Source organism: Pyrgilauda ruficollis, unplaced genomic scaffold (assembly GCF_017590135.1).
Source record: "Pyrgilauda ruficollis isolate IOZ18807 unplaced genomic scaffold, ASM1759013v1 scaffold33, whole genome shotgun sequence".
Lineage (NCBI taxonomy): Eukaryota > Metazoa > Chordata > Aves > Passeriformes > Passeridae > Pyrgilauda > Pyrgilauda ruficollis.
The window spans coordinates 5307976-5324201 of NW_024524711.1; the positions used below are offsets into that span (position 1 = coordinate 5307976).

Genomic DNA, 16226 nt, shown 5'->3' on the forward strand with positions numbered 1-16226 from the left:
CAATGTCTTTGGGTGGACAACAGGTCCACTGGAGCTATGCAGCACTCCTGGGGTGCAGAGATAAAGGGAAGTATCCCAGGGGTTGAATTCTCCGCCTTCCTGTGTCACAGTGGTGCTGGTGCTGACCCACCATGGCAGTGCCAGCCCACTGCTGAGGCTGCTCAGGGTGGCTGCAGCCTCTGGACATCTCTGAGAGATTCATCAGTGTGGGAGGAGCCCATCCACACCCTGGAGTTGCTGCTGAGGGCATTGGAAGTGTGCTCTCCTCTCCCAAGCACAAGCCCAGGCATTTTACTTAAATAAATTAATTCTCTTCAGAAGTGTAATCACTACATATTCTTTCTTGCTGTCCCCAAGACTTGCAGAGCTTTTTTTGAGGCATTTGTCATGTTTGATAGTTCATCTTTTTCATTTTTTAAGCTTGAAGAAGTTGAAATTGAAGCAGGTCAGCAGGTGGCCGCATCACAGAAAAGCTCATCACTCTTCTTTCTCCCTGCACCATTTCTTGCTTATTCATTATTTTTTTTCAGTTTAAATGTCTTTACACTTACAGGAGTTGATATGTGGATGAACAATAGCTTTCTGGATTAGTCTGCGTTCCTTTGTGTTTTTGGTTTTTTCCTGAGAGCAGCAGCTGTCCAACTCAAACATGGGTATTTGGGCAGTTCCTGAATGGAAATGGAAGATGGTGTTCCAGGTCCCTGTGTGGGAGTGGGTCTTGGTGCACTGGCATTCCCCCAGCTGTTTAAAGGATATATATTTGTACCTTGTAAACAAAACTCTCCTTATCGATTAATTGAACTGGCAGAGTGACTTATTGCCATAGAGGCACTAAAGACAGGAAGGGCACAACATAAGTTTTAGATTGGCTATAATTCAGAGGTAATGCTTATGTTACTGTGCCTTGACAAGACATTTTAAAAAAGATTGCTCTAAGCTAAGGTGCCAGCTATGGAGATAAATGTGTGATCACATAATTGCTGTTAGAAATATTGAGAAAAATATTCCAGAACGCTCAAGGCTGGACTGAGCGTGTGTACCTTGGCTCCAGCAGGGTGGTGGCTATGCAGAGCCTACAAGGGGTGGGCAGGGGCTGCTCTGGGTGTCCCTCTCCAAGGGAGAGGACAGCTCTGGGTGCTGAGCAGGGGACCTGTGAGGGGCTTGGGGCACTGGTAATGTGTGAATCCTGGCCCAAACACAGTTGCTTCTGTCCAGAAAATGCACCGCATTTCCCTTTGGGAATGATGGCTACCTAAAGTCACTGACTGTAGCTGTGAAGGTAAAAGTGTTTGGTTCTGAGTGTCCCCTTCTCTGGGCCCCTCCACTGACACATGGTGAGAGAGCTTTGGGGGTCCTGGAGTCTGACAGCTGTGGAGGGTGGGAATCCTGCAGGACACAGCTGTGGCAATTCTCTCCCAGCCCTCAGTAGTCAGGAAAGGAGGCAGCCTGCCATGCTTGTGTGGCCTTTTTAGCAGCAATTAGAGAAAACATCCTAGCTTCTAGGGGACAGAGGAGGAAAAGGGCTATTTGGAGACTCCAGTCAAATCAGTCCCTAATGGGATCAGACATCCCTGGGCAAGTCCAAAGACTTCTCCAGTTTTGAGCTCAATGACAGTGTACCAAGAAACCTTTCCACTTCCCTGCAGGGCTTCCCTCCAAGCAAGAAGGGTGACATCCTCATTTGCTGAGGTGTGCTCTTCCACTTTTGCCTCTGCAGTTCTGGCCCCAGGTTTCCATGGCAGCAGTGATGTGCAGGAAGAGCGTAGAGGCTGAGAGAGAAATGTGCCTGCAGCTTTGCCTGTCCCTGACTTTGTAAAATGAATTTGGAGACTTCCAGTAGAGATCATGGCATGTTGCATCCACAAGCCCTGGCCTGAATGCTTGAATCATTATCAGTACAGGCATCCAGCAAAGAAGATAAAACATTGTTTGTATTTGCAAAAGTAGTTACTGACTGCATGTAGACTTAGTGTGTCTAATAAGTAACCACTGCTGGTTTCTGGAGGACAAGGGAGGTGATTTGGGTTCCAGTGCAAGGTGTTGGGTGTGTCTTTACATTTGTATGGCAGCCAGGAGAGGGTTAATGACTTGGTGTGTAACTGGTCATGACACCTCTTGGAAGAGGTATCTCATGTTGAGCTGCTGATGCACATCAGGTGGAGGTTGAGAGATGCCAGATGGTGACAGAGGGCTAAAATAACAAGGGGAAAAAAGGAAGAAAAGTTCTGAGGGACAGAAGGAGAAAATGGAGAGTGGACAATTTGATTTACTGAATTGCAGCAGAAATCTCAGGGGTAGGATTAAGAACCAGTGAGGGCTGAGGTGGAAGAGAAGAGATTCTGAATAAATCTGGTGGTGATGAGACCACATGGGATGTAGAGAGGGCTAAGCAAGAGATGTTTGTGTTTAGCAGAGATGGCACAAATCAGATGGAATCTCACCTTTGATGGGGATGAGAAGATTTTGGCAATGGTGGCTGGCTGCATGTTCAGATGAAAAGTATCAGGGAAGAAATGGGCCCATGTTTGAACTTCATCAATTCCTAGCAGGCAGCTATCCTCACAGGGGCTGAATTGTTGGCAGTCTGATCAGTGAGGCCATGGAAAAAGCGGATATATGGGCCACAGATGCCCCTCCTGTTTAGAGGAGCACAGTGGAGTGAAACCAGTGCAACCTATGCTCTGTTGTAACTATACAGAGTGCTGTCTGTCCAGCAGCTTTCTGGAAGAAAAGATGACATCTTTGGTGAGATCTTGTGGGATCTATTGAATTTCCTGGCTTTTTTATTAAATTTGTTTGAAGGTCTGCTCTTCCAGGCTCTGCAGTTTGTGTGAATGGCCTATGGCAGAGAATTACCTGGGAAAGGAGCGAGCTCCAGAGCCCACGTTTGCCACTGGTTAAGAAAAAGGCTGCACTGACATCTGTCTGTGGTGATTCTTTGTCAAAACTCCTGCCCAAATGTGCATTGGTGAGCACAGGCTGGCAGGTTTGCTTACAGTGTTGCACTGCAGTATGGAGCAGAGGATCTGCATCAAAGAAGGCATCTATTTCCTTGTCTTGTTGCATTGGTATGAAAAAGAGGTATTAAAAGGTGTCATAATAACAGCAGAGCGATGCAAGTGCTGTATTACTATGTTTAAAAGACAAAGGACATGTTATTAACAGAAAAATTAGACTGGATGAAATCATATGGCATCAGCACACTTCCCTGTGATACCTCTGGGTCTGAGCCAGGCACACACCCAGATTTCCAATTGTGAAAATAGTGGTTATTTAAACAGCAGCAAATTATGTTTGAGTGTTAAATATGCTTCATATTTTCTATGTGTTTATTGCAATGCAAAATTATGTTATTAGTTCAGCTGGTTGAAATTTTCTATGGGGAACATTAATCTGAAAAAACAAAGTTCTGCAGAAGTTGACTCAGACTGTATGAAGAAAAATTATTATTTTTTGAAAAAAATTATATTCTAAGGAAACAGGAAATACTTATTTTTGAAAATGTCATATTTATGTGAAAAATACTGCTTGTTTTCCAGGTAGACATCTTACATTGTTTTGTTTATGTCTAGAATCTATAAACTGATTATTTTGCCTAACTGGAGGTAAGGAGCATTTAATGAGGGGTGGATTTGGTCCCAAAAGAGGCTGGCTCATTACCAATATTTTTACACCATTATGATGTTTTTTGAGACAATTTTTTTCTGTAAAATAAATTGAAAACGTAATTGTGCCCCCTTCACACAGCTTGTCAACAAAACCTTTCTAGGGCTAGGAAGAACTGCCCAGTTTCTGAGGTAAATATATTTTGTGTCAGGTTAATTCTGTATATATGGTGTACTCTCAGAATTGTCTCTCACTGCTGGAGTCTGGCCACCCTGGTCCTTTGTCTCTGGACTGGAAGCAGAATAAGGGTTTAGGCTTCCTTCCATCAAGGAAGAGATTTTTCTGTGTCTGTGTTGCCTCGTAAGCCTTGACTTGCCTTTATAAAATTTGTTTGGTCACTTACATGTTTATTCATAAACTGGAGTAAGAAATTAAAATGGTCTATTCCCTTTTTTATAAGGAAGTAGCAAATTAACTCTACTCATATGCAAGAAAATGGTTGTTTGTCAGGGTAACACTAAAGCACGTTACTCAAAATTAACACAAACTATATACAATTGAAAAAATGAAAGATTTTTGGATATATATTTTATTTGACAGTGGTTTAGAATATCATACAGTAAACAAGATTTCTGTAAAAGTTAATTTATCCATAGTGGTGCGTTTCATAAAAATAGTTGCTCACTTACAGCCTTTCTGTGACTATTAATACATGGAATTATATTTATAGAGATAGAGCTGTACAAGGTAAATTCACAGCTAACACTACACAGAAATATTATTTGGAATGGGGTTTAGATGATGTGCTGTCTTCACAGGTTATCGATTACAGCCGCATAAAGCAATTACTGCACAAGGAGTAGCTGTGAACTGTGCAAATTAGAGTTTATGCAAGCATAATCTCAACTGTTTTTCAGATTTCATTGTTTGCTTTCTTTATACATAAAAATAAGATACCGGGACGTGCATCTACACTACAGAAGCATTGTCCAAAATCAGATTCAATAAATTAATGGCAAATTATATTGGATTCTAGTTCAGGGGATAAAGATTTTTTTTCCCATTAAATAAGAGTTTTATAAACAGCTACATGGATTTGTGCTTTTTTAAAAATTATAAATGGATTTTTCTTTCTTAAAAAAATGTTTGAAAGCTGCAAAATCCTTGACTTGAGGCTTTTCAAATAATTGGACAGGAAGAAACATGTCTATAAATTTCGCAGTCCAGTGCAATGTTTGAGACATACAGTAATGTGCTAATTTCTTGGAACAAAGCCAATCTCAATCTAGTTTTTCAGCAGAGCGTGTGAGGAACTAAGATTGCTAGTGAACAATAATTTTTAAATATGATTTTTTGACAGTACTTAGCTTTACAATTTTTTTTTTAATTACCAATGTATTATTGCCCAGGATTTTGTTTTAATTTTGACAGACGAATAAGCATACGCACACTTACACAGACACACACACATCTGTTTGAAACAAGATAATGACTGATTGACTGAACTCGGAGTTATTTCCTGTGAAGGCAGACTGGAATGTTTACCTGGCACTTAAGGCTTAAAATTCAAAACAGACAAGCAAGAAAGATAAAAACAAAAAGAAGAAAAAAATGGCGATAGGGAAAAAATGGTAAAATGGAAACCATTTTAAAAATGGAAAAATACTGAATTTACTGAATGAGGACACCGACAACTGTATTTCAGAAACCAGTCTAATTATTGTTGACGTGTGCCTGAAAGGCACCTGCTCTGCCAAACTGAGGGGATGAGAGGTGAGAGTGTCCTAAGGAAATGCGGATGGGTATGAAACATAGCACTGTTGATAAGTGACACTGTCATCTTCTGCAGGAAGGAAAGGCCTTTCCTTAAGGAAACTGCAGCTTTTTCTCTGTAGCACTCTTCCTTTCATTGCAAGGGCCTTGCAGATGCCTGGGGTTTGAGCCTGACCAATTGGTTTGTGTGCTACCTCGCAGGACTTGGGGAACCTGTAATAAATCACTTTTGAGAATAATTTGCAAATACAACTCCACCTTAACTCCTTTCCAATGTACAGAAACATGGTTTGTTCACAAAAATGGCAGTAGAAATGGTATCACAGAAACTAATCCACTGGATTCCCCATTCCTCCCGCAGCACCCGGTGGACTATTCTACAGGGTACCACGTGGACCATCCCAAAGCGTTAACAGTGGAGACGTGTCATGGGTGTACAGTTCCGAATGATGCTTTAAAGAAACCCTTTAACCCCTGTCTAGATATGTCGAGAACAATTTATTTACAACATTTTAGCTCCATGAAAAGATCCTCTCTCTGTTTCAGCTTGCTCCGTGCAGTTTTATTTAAGGCGATGTTCCAGTTTGTGATTGCTCTAACTCGTTCCAGTTTCTTGATATAAAGTTTGAATGAAATCCAAGTCCTTCATGCAGTGGGAAAAAAATGCTAAAGCTACACTGCACTATCCTTCTCTGATGTACTGTCCTTCATATTGTTTTGGTTTCTTCCATAGCTGCCAAAGTCCCTAAAATGGAACTGGGACTTTAGGGTCGATTTTAAATCTCTGTGTTGACTATATGCTTTTGAACTTATTAGATACTGTGCACATTGTCATGGAATTACACACTAATGTTTTCATTCCTCAATGCTTTGTGTATATGTGTGATAGTTAAAATAAATTAAAACAAACCAATGTGAGACAAAAACTAAGAAGAATGTTCTGCGTCAGTTTGAGACAGTTAGAGGGCAACAGTCCCTTGCTTATCTGCTCATGGCAGAAGTACCAGACTTCAGGACGCTCGGTAGCTTATCTGAGCCAGGGATTTTCCACGGCCCTGGAGAGACCGTTGCCTTTCGAACTGTTGTGTTGGTGCTGCGAGTGCTAATGGAGTGGAGATGTCCCTTCCTGGGGAACTCGCTGGGTTTCCCATCAGGGTCCCTCTGGCTGTGGTCCATATCGCTTCCAGGCGAGCTGCAGCGGTTGCTACTGTATGTCTTGGTAGCTCCTGTATCGGTCTTGACGTGGTCGGGTGCTGCCGCTGACTTCTCACTGGTGTTTGTGGATCTGTGGTCTTTTTTGCTAAGAGATCCTCCTCTCTTGCTTTCTGGCTTCCTCAGCCTCCCAAACTGTTCATCACCGGTTCCAGCACACACGTGCTCTCTTGCGCCGGCCTCGATCATAACGCTGTGTCCCACCGCTTTGCTTTCTGAGGTGGGCCTGCCACCATCAGTGGTCTTATTTTTGCCTCCTGAATATCCTTTCCAAGAAACCTCTTCGTGCTTTGACCTGTCTACCTTTTTAGGACTTCCTGACCTTTCTCTTTGTTCTCCTAACCTTTTCTTTTTGTGACCATTCATCGAAAGCTCCTTTGGTTTCCTTACATCGTGTTCCCTCTTGATATCCCATGTTGGCTCTGGGCTTATCTGGTGAGAAGGGTCAGAGGGTGGGGCTATGTGTGATGAAGATAATGGTGAGATTATGTCCTCGAGGGAAAGAGCTACTTCCGGCAGACCTGGGGAGGTGGCAGAGGGAGCACTCCAGGAGTTTGGTTCGTCTGTTTTAACAACAAAGAGAAGAGAGTTAAAGGCGTATTCAGCAGCACAGAGTGTATTGCACAGGCACATCTATTCTGAGCAACACTGATACCCACACCATGTACCTGCCTCAAACCCCTCTGCTTCAGGTGAGGTGAAACTCCCTCAAGTGTGGAACAAATAGGGAGAAAACCGAAAATAATCTCTCCACAAAAAAAAAAAAAAAAAAAAAAAAAAAAAAAAAAAAAAAGAAAAAAAGAAAAAACATACAGGAGACACAAGAACCTCAAAACTGGTAACTGCAAGTGCTGGAAACCCCAGTCTTTTTATCACACAGATTCCACTTTCCTATGTTAAATTATTCTTAAAATAATAAAGGCACGTGCTCATGAAATCAAATAGCCTCTTTTGTAGCTGTATAATGGATTTCTTAGCTGGGCAATATCAGTGCTGTCTCTGAGGACAAATGAGAAGGACTTTCTGCCATCTATTAAACATGTCCCTACAAGCATATAATAATTGACAAGAATTTGTAGCTCAGATAAGGTCATCATTGAATTCTGTCTCATATTTTTCCTAAACAGATATAGTATTGTGGTGTTTATGGCCCCACAATTCTTACAGGGTACTTACACAGCTCTGCCTTTATATCACAGTGTCAGCTGCTGAGTCTCCTGGTTGTGCATTTTGAATTTCTCTTGGTTACTTAGCCTCAACAAAATATGGCTGGTTTGTGCAGATCCTGTTTAATTTAACTAAATAAATGTCTCCTTTGCTGAATCACGATGATTTTCCTAATCCAAAATAGAATATTCTGGGATGCCTTTCTCTTGCGTATACATCCTCATTTCTTTTGATTAACTTTCTGGCAGAAAACAAATCAACCATGATTAATGACAGCATGGCTCCCATTCTTACCCATCTATTTAGAGGTTAGAGAAATCACTGAACTTGGCTAATGTCATTCCCTATTTAGCACCATTTTAGTTAGGCTTTGAACAGTATGAGGAATAATCTGTCAGAGATGAAGGACTGTCTCAGGAATCCATGGAAACGAGGTAGAACTTGTGGCAAGAGCTGCATATTTTATGGGGGAGAAAATGTAACCTTCTAGCTAAAAAACAAGCATGGACTTCTTAAGGTCAGGACTAGTAATCTGTCAGTGATATCAACTGCCCTTTAAAAAAGTAACATATTTTTCTCAGTGCTATGGCTGCTTTCAAATTATCATGGAGACGCACATCGTCTCGAAAAATTGAATAGATTCTACTGCCCAGTCTGGGATCTGCAGCTTGCTTGACTAAAACAGCACTTTTAAGTTAATAGCTGGATTGAGTGATTGCTGTCTTGCAGATAAAAATAGGAGAGACAATAGTGAGGTGGGTGACGTAAAGGGAGGGAGCAGCACAGTTAGCTGAGGAGCTATTTATTTTCCCAGATGGTGTTTGTCATATGCTTTTGCATAATGAGCATATGTGTGGAGAGGATTAGCATTTGAGAGGGGTAGAAAGTACAAGTTCTGTGTAAGACAAATAAACATTGAGCTGGGAATCTAAATGGGATGAGGGTCTCAACTGAATTTAGAAAAAAAAGAAATCACACTTTCTTACCCTCCAGTTAAGGGTGACTAATGTACCATCTGCTCCCAGCTTGGCACTCAAGCAAGAAAAAATAAGAGGAGGACTCGTGCATGTAGAGTGATCAGCTCCTAGAAGTTTGCCTACAAAAAGCATTGACTTTGATGGGCTTGTTCTTTACTTCTGTTCTTCTGCATCACCAGCCTGGTACAGGACCACAGCGTGTGCCTGATGGGGGAAGCAGAGACCCCCCTCTGGCTCTTCAATCTGAAATCCAGGGGATCTTATTTTATTTAATACTTGAGCCAGGGACCATGCACAGAGTCCAAATCACTAAAACTATCCTGGGACTCAGCATGAAGCTGCCTACGTGCACCAGCAAGGTACCTGAGAAAACTGAAGAAGCCATCCTGAGCTTTGGAAAATTAAGTTTATACTTTTCATGGCATTGTCACTCCTACCCAGAGTAGAGGTGTGCCAAGGGTTGGACCAACGTATTTGTCTGAACTACAATCTTCTTTCCTAGTTGTCCATGAAATGTTGTTTTTCACAGTTTTTCAACGTCAGTGAAGAGCAGTGGGCCATTATCCAATCTCATGTTAGGCTGTGAGAGCTTCTGATTACAGAAATAGCTGGTTCCTTTGGGTGGTATCAGCTACACGCCAGTAAAAACACCAAATAGCCTGGAGCAGCAAGATGCTTTTGGGTAACAAGACTGCCTCTGTGGAAAAGGTACCACTATGCCCAAATCAGCTGCTTCTCCTCCAGGAGGACAAACCAGGGGCACACCATTCAAAATCAAGGTGGCAAACATGTCGTGGCTCCTCTGAGGCAAAAAGGATAATATGGTACCAGTTATTTGTAGGATGCTCTGGAGAAGAGACGTGAAGGTTAGTGACCTACTGCTTTATTGCCTGGAGATGATAGAATTTCTCCTATTTTCTTTTTTAAAGGGGATGAAAAAAACAACAAAATGTTGTAGTGAGAAATCATAGTGGGTTAGAATGTACTTCAACAAAAGTGAGTCAGCATATCTCTTACATATACTGATATACAAGTATAGGTGTCTATAAACTGGGACATGCCATATTATATGCATTACTAAATTTTATCTCTCCCCCAGAAAACCCTAAGTAAAAGACAGCTTGGCCAACTAAGTAAGAAAACTTGTAGCCACAGGTTTTTAGGTTTGGCTGTGGGACAAGCCCGGGTGGGTCACTGGCTGCACTATGTTTAAAATACTTATTGGGAAGGCACCAATATATAATATAGGTTGTATTTCCAGTGATTATGGAACAATGCTGCCATGGAATAAAACTATCATTTATATTCTTTGGCAATATAGCCCTTGCAAGTAAGAAGAAAATTACTTTTTTTAAGGTTTAAGTACCATCAGTCCGAGACAGCCAAATCAAACCTAACCTGATTTTCTTTCAAATGAAATGACATTTCATGACATAGAAAGTCATCTTCAGCCTTGGTAGACGTTAATGTCAACAAGTCATTGTTGCAATATGTCACTTGCTAGCGAGGAGAATCCTCATGTCAGGGTACTGTAGCCAACTTCCCTCTAATGTTTGAACATTGTGGAAAAGTGTAAAAATTACTAGAGTAGAGAAAAGTGCAGGAATGTAAGTAATTTGTTGCTCATAACAAAAAACCTTTTAAAGAGCTGTGTTCAAGCCATAAGAGTTCATTTGGACTTGTTCAACCAGCACTAAAATGATTGCTTCTCCATAGCAAACATAAACAAGAGAAAAATGTAAAATTTTATCCTGCAGAGCAGTTAAACGAGTAATTTATTTTCATGATTATACTCAGTTTCTAGCTACATTTTTGAGAGAGTTATTAATATTTCTGAATACTTTTTATTCTGTTGGTCTAAGGCTTTTTATAAAACCTTTGAGTTAATTGGGAACATAACCTGCTTTTACTGTCTGTTATTTCAACATATCGCAAAGCATTTTGTAAACATACTAAACCAGAGACAGAGCACTGATTTTACTTTTTTCTTCCTTCACCTCTGTGAGGAACAGAAAACAGTATTTGCTTAACAGAGCACGAACTACCAATGCCCAAACAACTTGCAAGCAGATGAGTAGAATGTCGCATTCAGTTGCAACTGCTGGAGAGATTTAAGGACAACATAGTTTTGAACTTCTGACTTTGTCACCATGATAACATTCTTACTGTGAGAGAAATTGTTTTTCAAAAGTATACCCATCACTGAAGGCTAATGGATGCCTGCCTTCTTTCTTTGAAGGGAGAAAATCTCCCTTGACCTACTAATTTAGACAAGACAAATGAGCTGGGAGCAGCACTGTAATCTGCCACTGTGATGGCATTTCATTTGGTGTAATTCTGTAGGTGTTTACTGGGTGGCTTTTAATTTCTACAAGCTACTGTAACACAAGCTGGTGGCACTTCTCCATGGGATGTGTAAGAATGACTCACCTACGACCAGCTTTGCATAACTCCCAGGCAAAGGAGTAAATTGCTAACTGAGTAAGAGCCACCACAGACACAAGACTGAGTGTGTGGGAGGACACGTGGGAGATGAACACAGCCATTCTGGGGGAAGAGTGACACAGGGAAAACATCAGGAACAGAAGTTTTCTGTCTAAAGGTTTTTTTATTTGAGGTAGGGCTGCCACATACATGAATTGTTTGTTTTGCTCTGTCAGCTCTCACACATTCAGTGGAGTGGAAATGAGGGTATTGCTCTCATGAGTCTATTTGCTCCTGTCTTGACTGTTCTACCTGGATCCAGTGCTTGCTGATGGCTGAGCCATGAGAAAAAGAACCCTGGCTTTAGTCGTGATAGAGAGGAGAGCTCTGCCCATGGACCTCTGATTTGTGGCTAGGTTCTCCCTTAGCATCAAAATATTTTAGATAATTGTTTACTAATTTATCAAGGATGTGTGGTTTTTCATCAGATATAATTATCCATAAAGTACTAATATTAATTTATTGAATATTTAGGAGTAAGAGTAGAAATTACATCACAATTTATTACTTAAGTACAATAAAATCTCAAAGCCTTTTAAATTTTCAAATTATATGAATAATGTACAATATATTAAAGCTTTGGACACTTTCATTAGTCTGGATGAAGTGTTTTCTGAAATGTCTTAGCAGCTGTTCTCATATCTTCCCAGAATTATTTTCCTAGGGAATCAAAAAGGATTTGATTGAATAAAAAATATGGTGCTTTATTTTTTCCCCCCATTTTTTTTGTCTGCAATTATGTATTGCCAGGAGGTGGCAAGCAGTTCTTACAGATACTGCTAATAACAAAAATGGGACAAATTGTCCCCTGGTGAGTATCCACTAATGTTGGCAGTGCTACACCAGGAGTGCTTTTGGGTCTTTCTCATTATAGCTTGACATGTCTTTGATGTTCCTGATTGCATTGGTCTCCTGAAGCTTTTCTTTAATGCTCTCTAAGGAGGGATATTTCAGAATATATAAAGAATCTTTAATCTTTTATCCTGACACTTCCACAACCCAAACACGCAGCACCCTTTGTCTCCTGAAAGAAATGATTCTCTGAAGATTTCATGGTTAGAAAAGCTCTTGGTACTTTCTGTTCAGATATGAGCCTTATGGAAATGTGACACAATATGCCACCCTTTCCCCCAGCCTCCATGAGAAAGTGAGTGGCAATGGGCTCTGCCCCCACCTTACGGCTTGCCTGTACTGCTAGCTACAAATTGTAATCCCTGTTAATTATTCAATATGCTATGCAAATGTTTTCTCACAAATTGCACTTTTCTTGGCTTAAAACTACACTTGCCTTGTCTCCCCTTCCACTGAACATATCCACATTCAGATCCCTGAACACCAGTAGCCCTGGAAGCAAACACCAGTGGGTTTAGGTGTCCTCTGCTGGGATATGGCACTTCCTTTGGTCAGTCACTGTGGGCACATCCAGATGGGATAGCCTCCATCATTAGTACTGCTCTTATGCTTTACAAAGGTATGATGGCAGCGTGCTATGGGTGCAAAATGTTAATTCTGTGTATAGGAATTAGATACATGCCGTATACCTTTATAAAAGTAAACCCAGGTTATACTTGGCTATTTTAGCATATTAACTACTTCTTCTTTCTCACACATGCAGCTGAGTGATTGGCTTAGTATTTTGAAGCCTTGTTTCTGATACAATGAAAATCTAATCTAATTTTCTATCTTAAAGTAGCCATATTTGTTATAGCCGTTTGCCTGTTTGCACTCAACAATGTCATGGTGACTCTGAATGTTTAGAGTACCTTATAAATATAACTTTAAATGTTGCTTTGTTCAATAATGGAACTTTCTACATTTTACTAATTAGTTCTTTTGGCTTCACACGTTTGTTTTTCCAAAGTTTGAGGATGGTTGCTCAGGGTAACCAGAGTTATTTTACAAGTCACAAAAGATTACAGGAAAACAAACATGCATCTGAACCCTGACATCTTTCCCTTCTAAATTTTGTGCTTGGTGTTTTCAAAAGAGCAGAATGATTAATTATGAAAGGCTGATATTTGTGGTATGAAACAATGCCAGACCTAGTTTTTCTGTCCCCAAAGTCATTGTGCATTTTTGTTTTTGTCACTGGTCTAATACTGGAAAGGTGGCCACTATTCCTATTACATGGAGCTATTGGTGCCATGGCTTCTGCAGATGTTCACAAGAACTGAAAAGATATGAATGTAAGTGTAGTGTAAGTGACGAACACCTCAATCTCCTCTGTAAACTTGAAAGGTTTAATTTTATCCCAGAAAATTCATCCACTGACCTATTGCAATGCTGGGAAGCACAGCTTTACATCCTGCTTGGCTCAGATCCTAGTGCCATTGATACTCAGATGCCCTATTCTTTTCCTGTTTCTGGTCATTACTGAGGAGCAAACATTTAGTTCCTTTGGGTTCAGTATATCCATCTTCCATTGTATACTTTACCTAGATATTAATGGAAGATGCCCTAAATATTTTTTCAGCAGACACAGTGTTCATAAAGTTCTTACAAGGACTATTTAATGAGACCTTGAATGATTTCATCTCAGGTAAAATTCACTTTCATCACCTTTTCTGCTTAGGGGTTTGTTAGAGAAGTGCTTTCATGTTCTGAGATCTAATTTTAGAATTATTGCGACACTTCAGAAAGAGCAGATTGTTAGTTATGCTTGGAAGACCAAATCTACAGAAGCTCAGGAGATGATCTTACTTTGTGTTGGAGCTAAGGGAACAAACAGAAAGGGAAAATTTAAACTTCAGTAAGAGAGGGGAAAACTGTATATTGCAAGGAAAAAAGTTAAAAAATTCTTTATAAAAATGCTGCAAGTTTTCTTGAAACAAGAAAGCCACACACATTGATTTGTGTGTGCTTTAATCTATAGCAAGCACTATGTATGCAATCACTTTTCAATTTCTTATGTAATATAGTCTTTAAATATGGCTAACAAAGAACCATGGGAAGCAACTGATCAGACTTCCTATTATTATTCTGCACTGGTTTTGATCCTACATTATTATACCCAGGGCATCATCAGTAAATCCCTTCCCCTGAGTTAATTCTTTAATTATGGCACTGTTTCACCAGCATTTTACTGTCCTTACCACTTGAGATAATAATTTAATTGCTTCATATAGTCAGAGAGAGTGGTGTCTCAAAAGACCTCTGGAAACAGATGTCTGCTCTTCTGTTGAGCATGCATGCAACCAAAGTTGGGGAGTTCCTTACAGGAAACCCTTTTGGGGGCTGTGGATCAAAGCTGAGTGGATGAACACAGAGATCTACAGCCATCACCCCACATCAGGTCCTTTTTAGAAAACACAGGCCACTGCAAGTAAGTGGCCTGAGACCTTTCAGGCTGACACAGGAGATAACTAATGAATTCAGAAACACTCAGACTTTCTGCCATGGAGAGCAGGTGCCCTGGATTGTCTTGGATATCTTGGGGTGCTGCTTTAGCCCTTTCCTGGTTACTTTGCCATTGTTCACCCTTAAATATAAATCACATCCATAAACAATTCATCGTGATTTTGTAATAGTGCCTAAGCTCTGCATCATTTGGCTCTCTCCAACATCACTCACACCTTACAACAGGGTTGGGACTTTGACACTGCCCTTACAATAGAATAAAATAAAAGAATATAAAAGGGTCATTTTTCTATGCAAAAAAATTCTATCCAAAGCACAGGATAGGAGAGAGGAAAAAATAAGGAGCCGCACCTACAAGCAGGTTGCATTTCAGAAACAGGTAAATTAATGTGGTAAATCAGTTTACTAATTTACTGTAATAGTCTTCTGGCTGTAAATCTTCAGGCCAGATGTTATGGCTACAAAGTTTACCTCCCATTCCATGACCCAGTTTAGTTTGTTATGTAGATATGATTCTATAAACAGTCCTATCAATTAAATATTTAAATCATTGTGATCACCAATCGGAGTGAACTTGGTGTGAGAGACTGAAATGTTAATGATTAATGGCTCAAACAATTGTCCATTTCCAAAAGCAGCTGGTGCTCTGCTGAGGATGTGCAAAGTCACAGCCCAGGAGCAAAGCAGGTGTGCACAAACTTTTATTTAGGGACAAACTGGGTTTTGAGCCAAATAGGAGAAGAGGCTGATAAGAAGCAGATCCTGTGAGATTGGATAATGCTTTTTATCATGCCAATGTCCACCCTTACACAACTGGCTCAGCTGTAAACCCCTCTGGGAAGGTATCAGGACATTCATGTTATTCAGCCCTTCTGATGGGGCATAACTGCCTCAGCTACAATGACATGAGAGGCAGCTGTCATGTCTTAGAAGGTTTCCTTCCTTCCTTCCTTCCTTCCTTCCTTCCTTCCTTCCTTCCTTCCTTCCTTCCTTCCTTCCTTCCTTCCCTTAATAATAATACGCTTTTATATTGTTATATTACTATAGGTAATAATAACCCAAATGGCTACATACCTGCTTTCCATTTCAACCAAATGGTTCTAAAATAAACCATATATATATATATTTATAAACACCAATCATTCAGTGTTCCTTCACTCTAATCCCCCCAAGGGATCTATTAACAAGAACTGCAGCTACCCTTGCCTCCAGGGACAGGTTGTAACTCTTGGTAAATTAGATTTTTCCTTGAATCAGCTTAATCCATCTGCATAAATGTGGCAGGATTACTAAGACTGAAAGAGCCAAAGTGAAGAGCAGCAGCCTGTGTGGGGCTTTTACCCTCCACAGGAAGCTCCTCTCTGTGATGTCAATATTAAGTGTGTGGACAGCTTAAGTACCAGTCTTGAGTGATGCTGCTCTAACCACACATTATTATTCAATAGGTCCTCCAGGTGGTTTGGTGCCCTTTCTGAAGTGCTGAGCATCTCACGTATTTTCCAGATCAGAGCTACTCAGGCAATACTCAACCTGTCAATAAAGAAGGTTTTATTTTTTCCTGTGTGGTCAGGCAGCAGAGTAGTACTGGAGAAACCTCAGCAGTTCTCTCCCAGAGCTATGCTGGAGCTGGAAAAACTACATTGGAAGTTA

General features: G+C 40.5%; 1 protein-coding gene across 1 annotated transcript in view; it reads right to left on the minus strand.

The window, feature by feature from the left end:
* Positions 1-4185: 4185 nt before the first annotated feature.
* Positions 4186-16226, minus strand: part of MAGI2 (membrane associated guanylate kinase, WW and PDZ domain containing 2) — a 705159-nt gene continuing 693118 nt past the window's right edge. Inside the window, exon 21 of the mRNA XM_041474679.1 lies at positions 4186-7154. Within this exon, the coding sequence (XP_041330613.1) occupies positions 6361-7154 (794 nt within the window). The 3' untranslated portion in view covers positions 4186-6360. The remainder of the gene's footprint in view (positions 7155-16226) is intronic.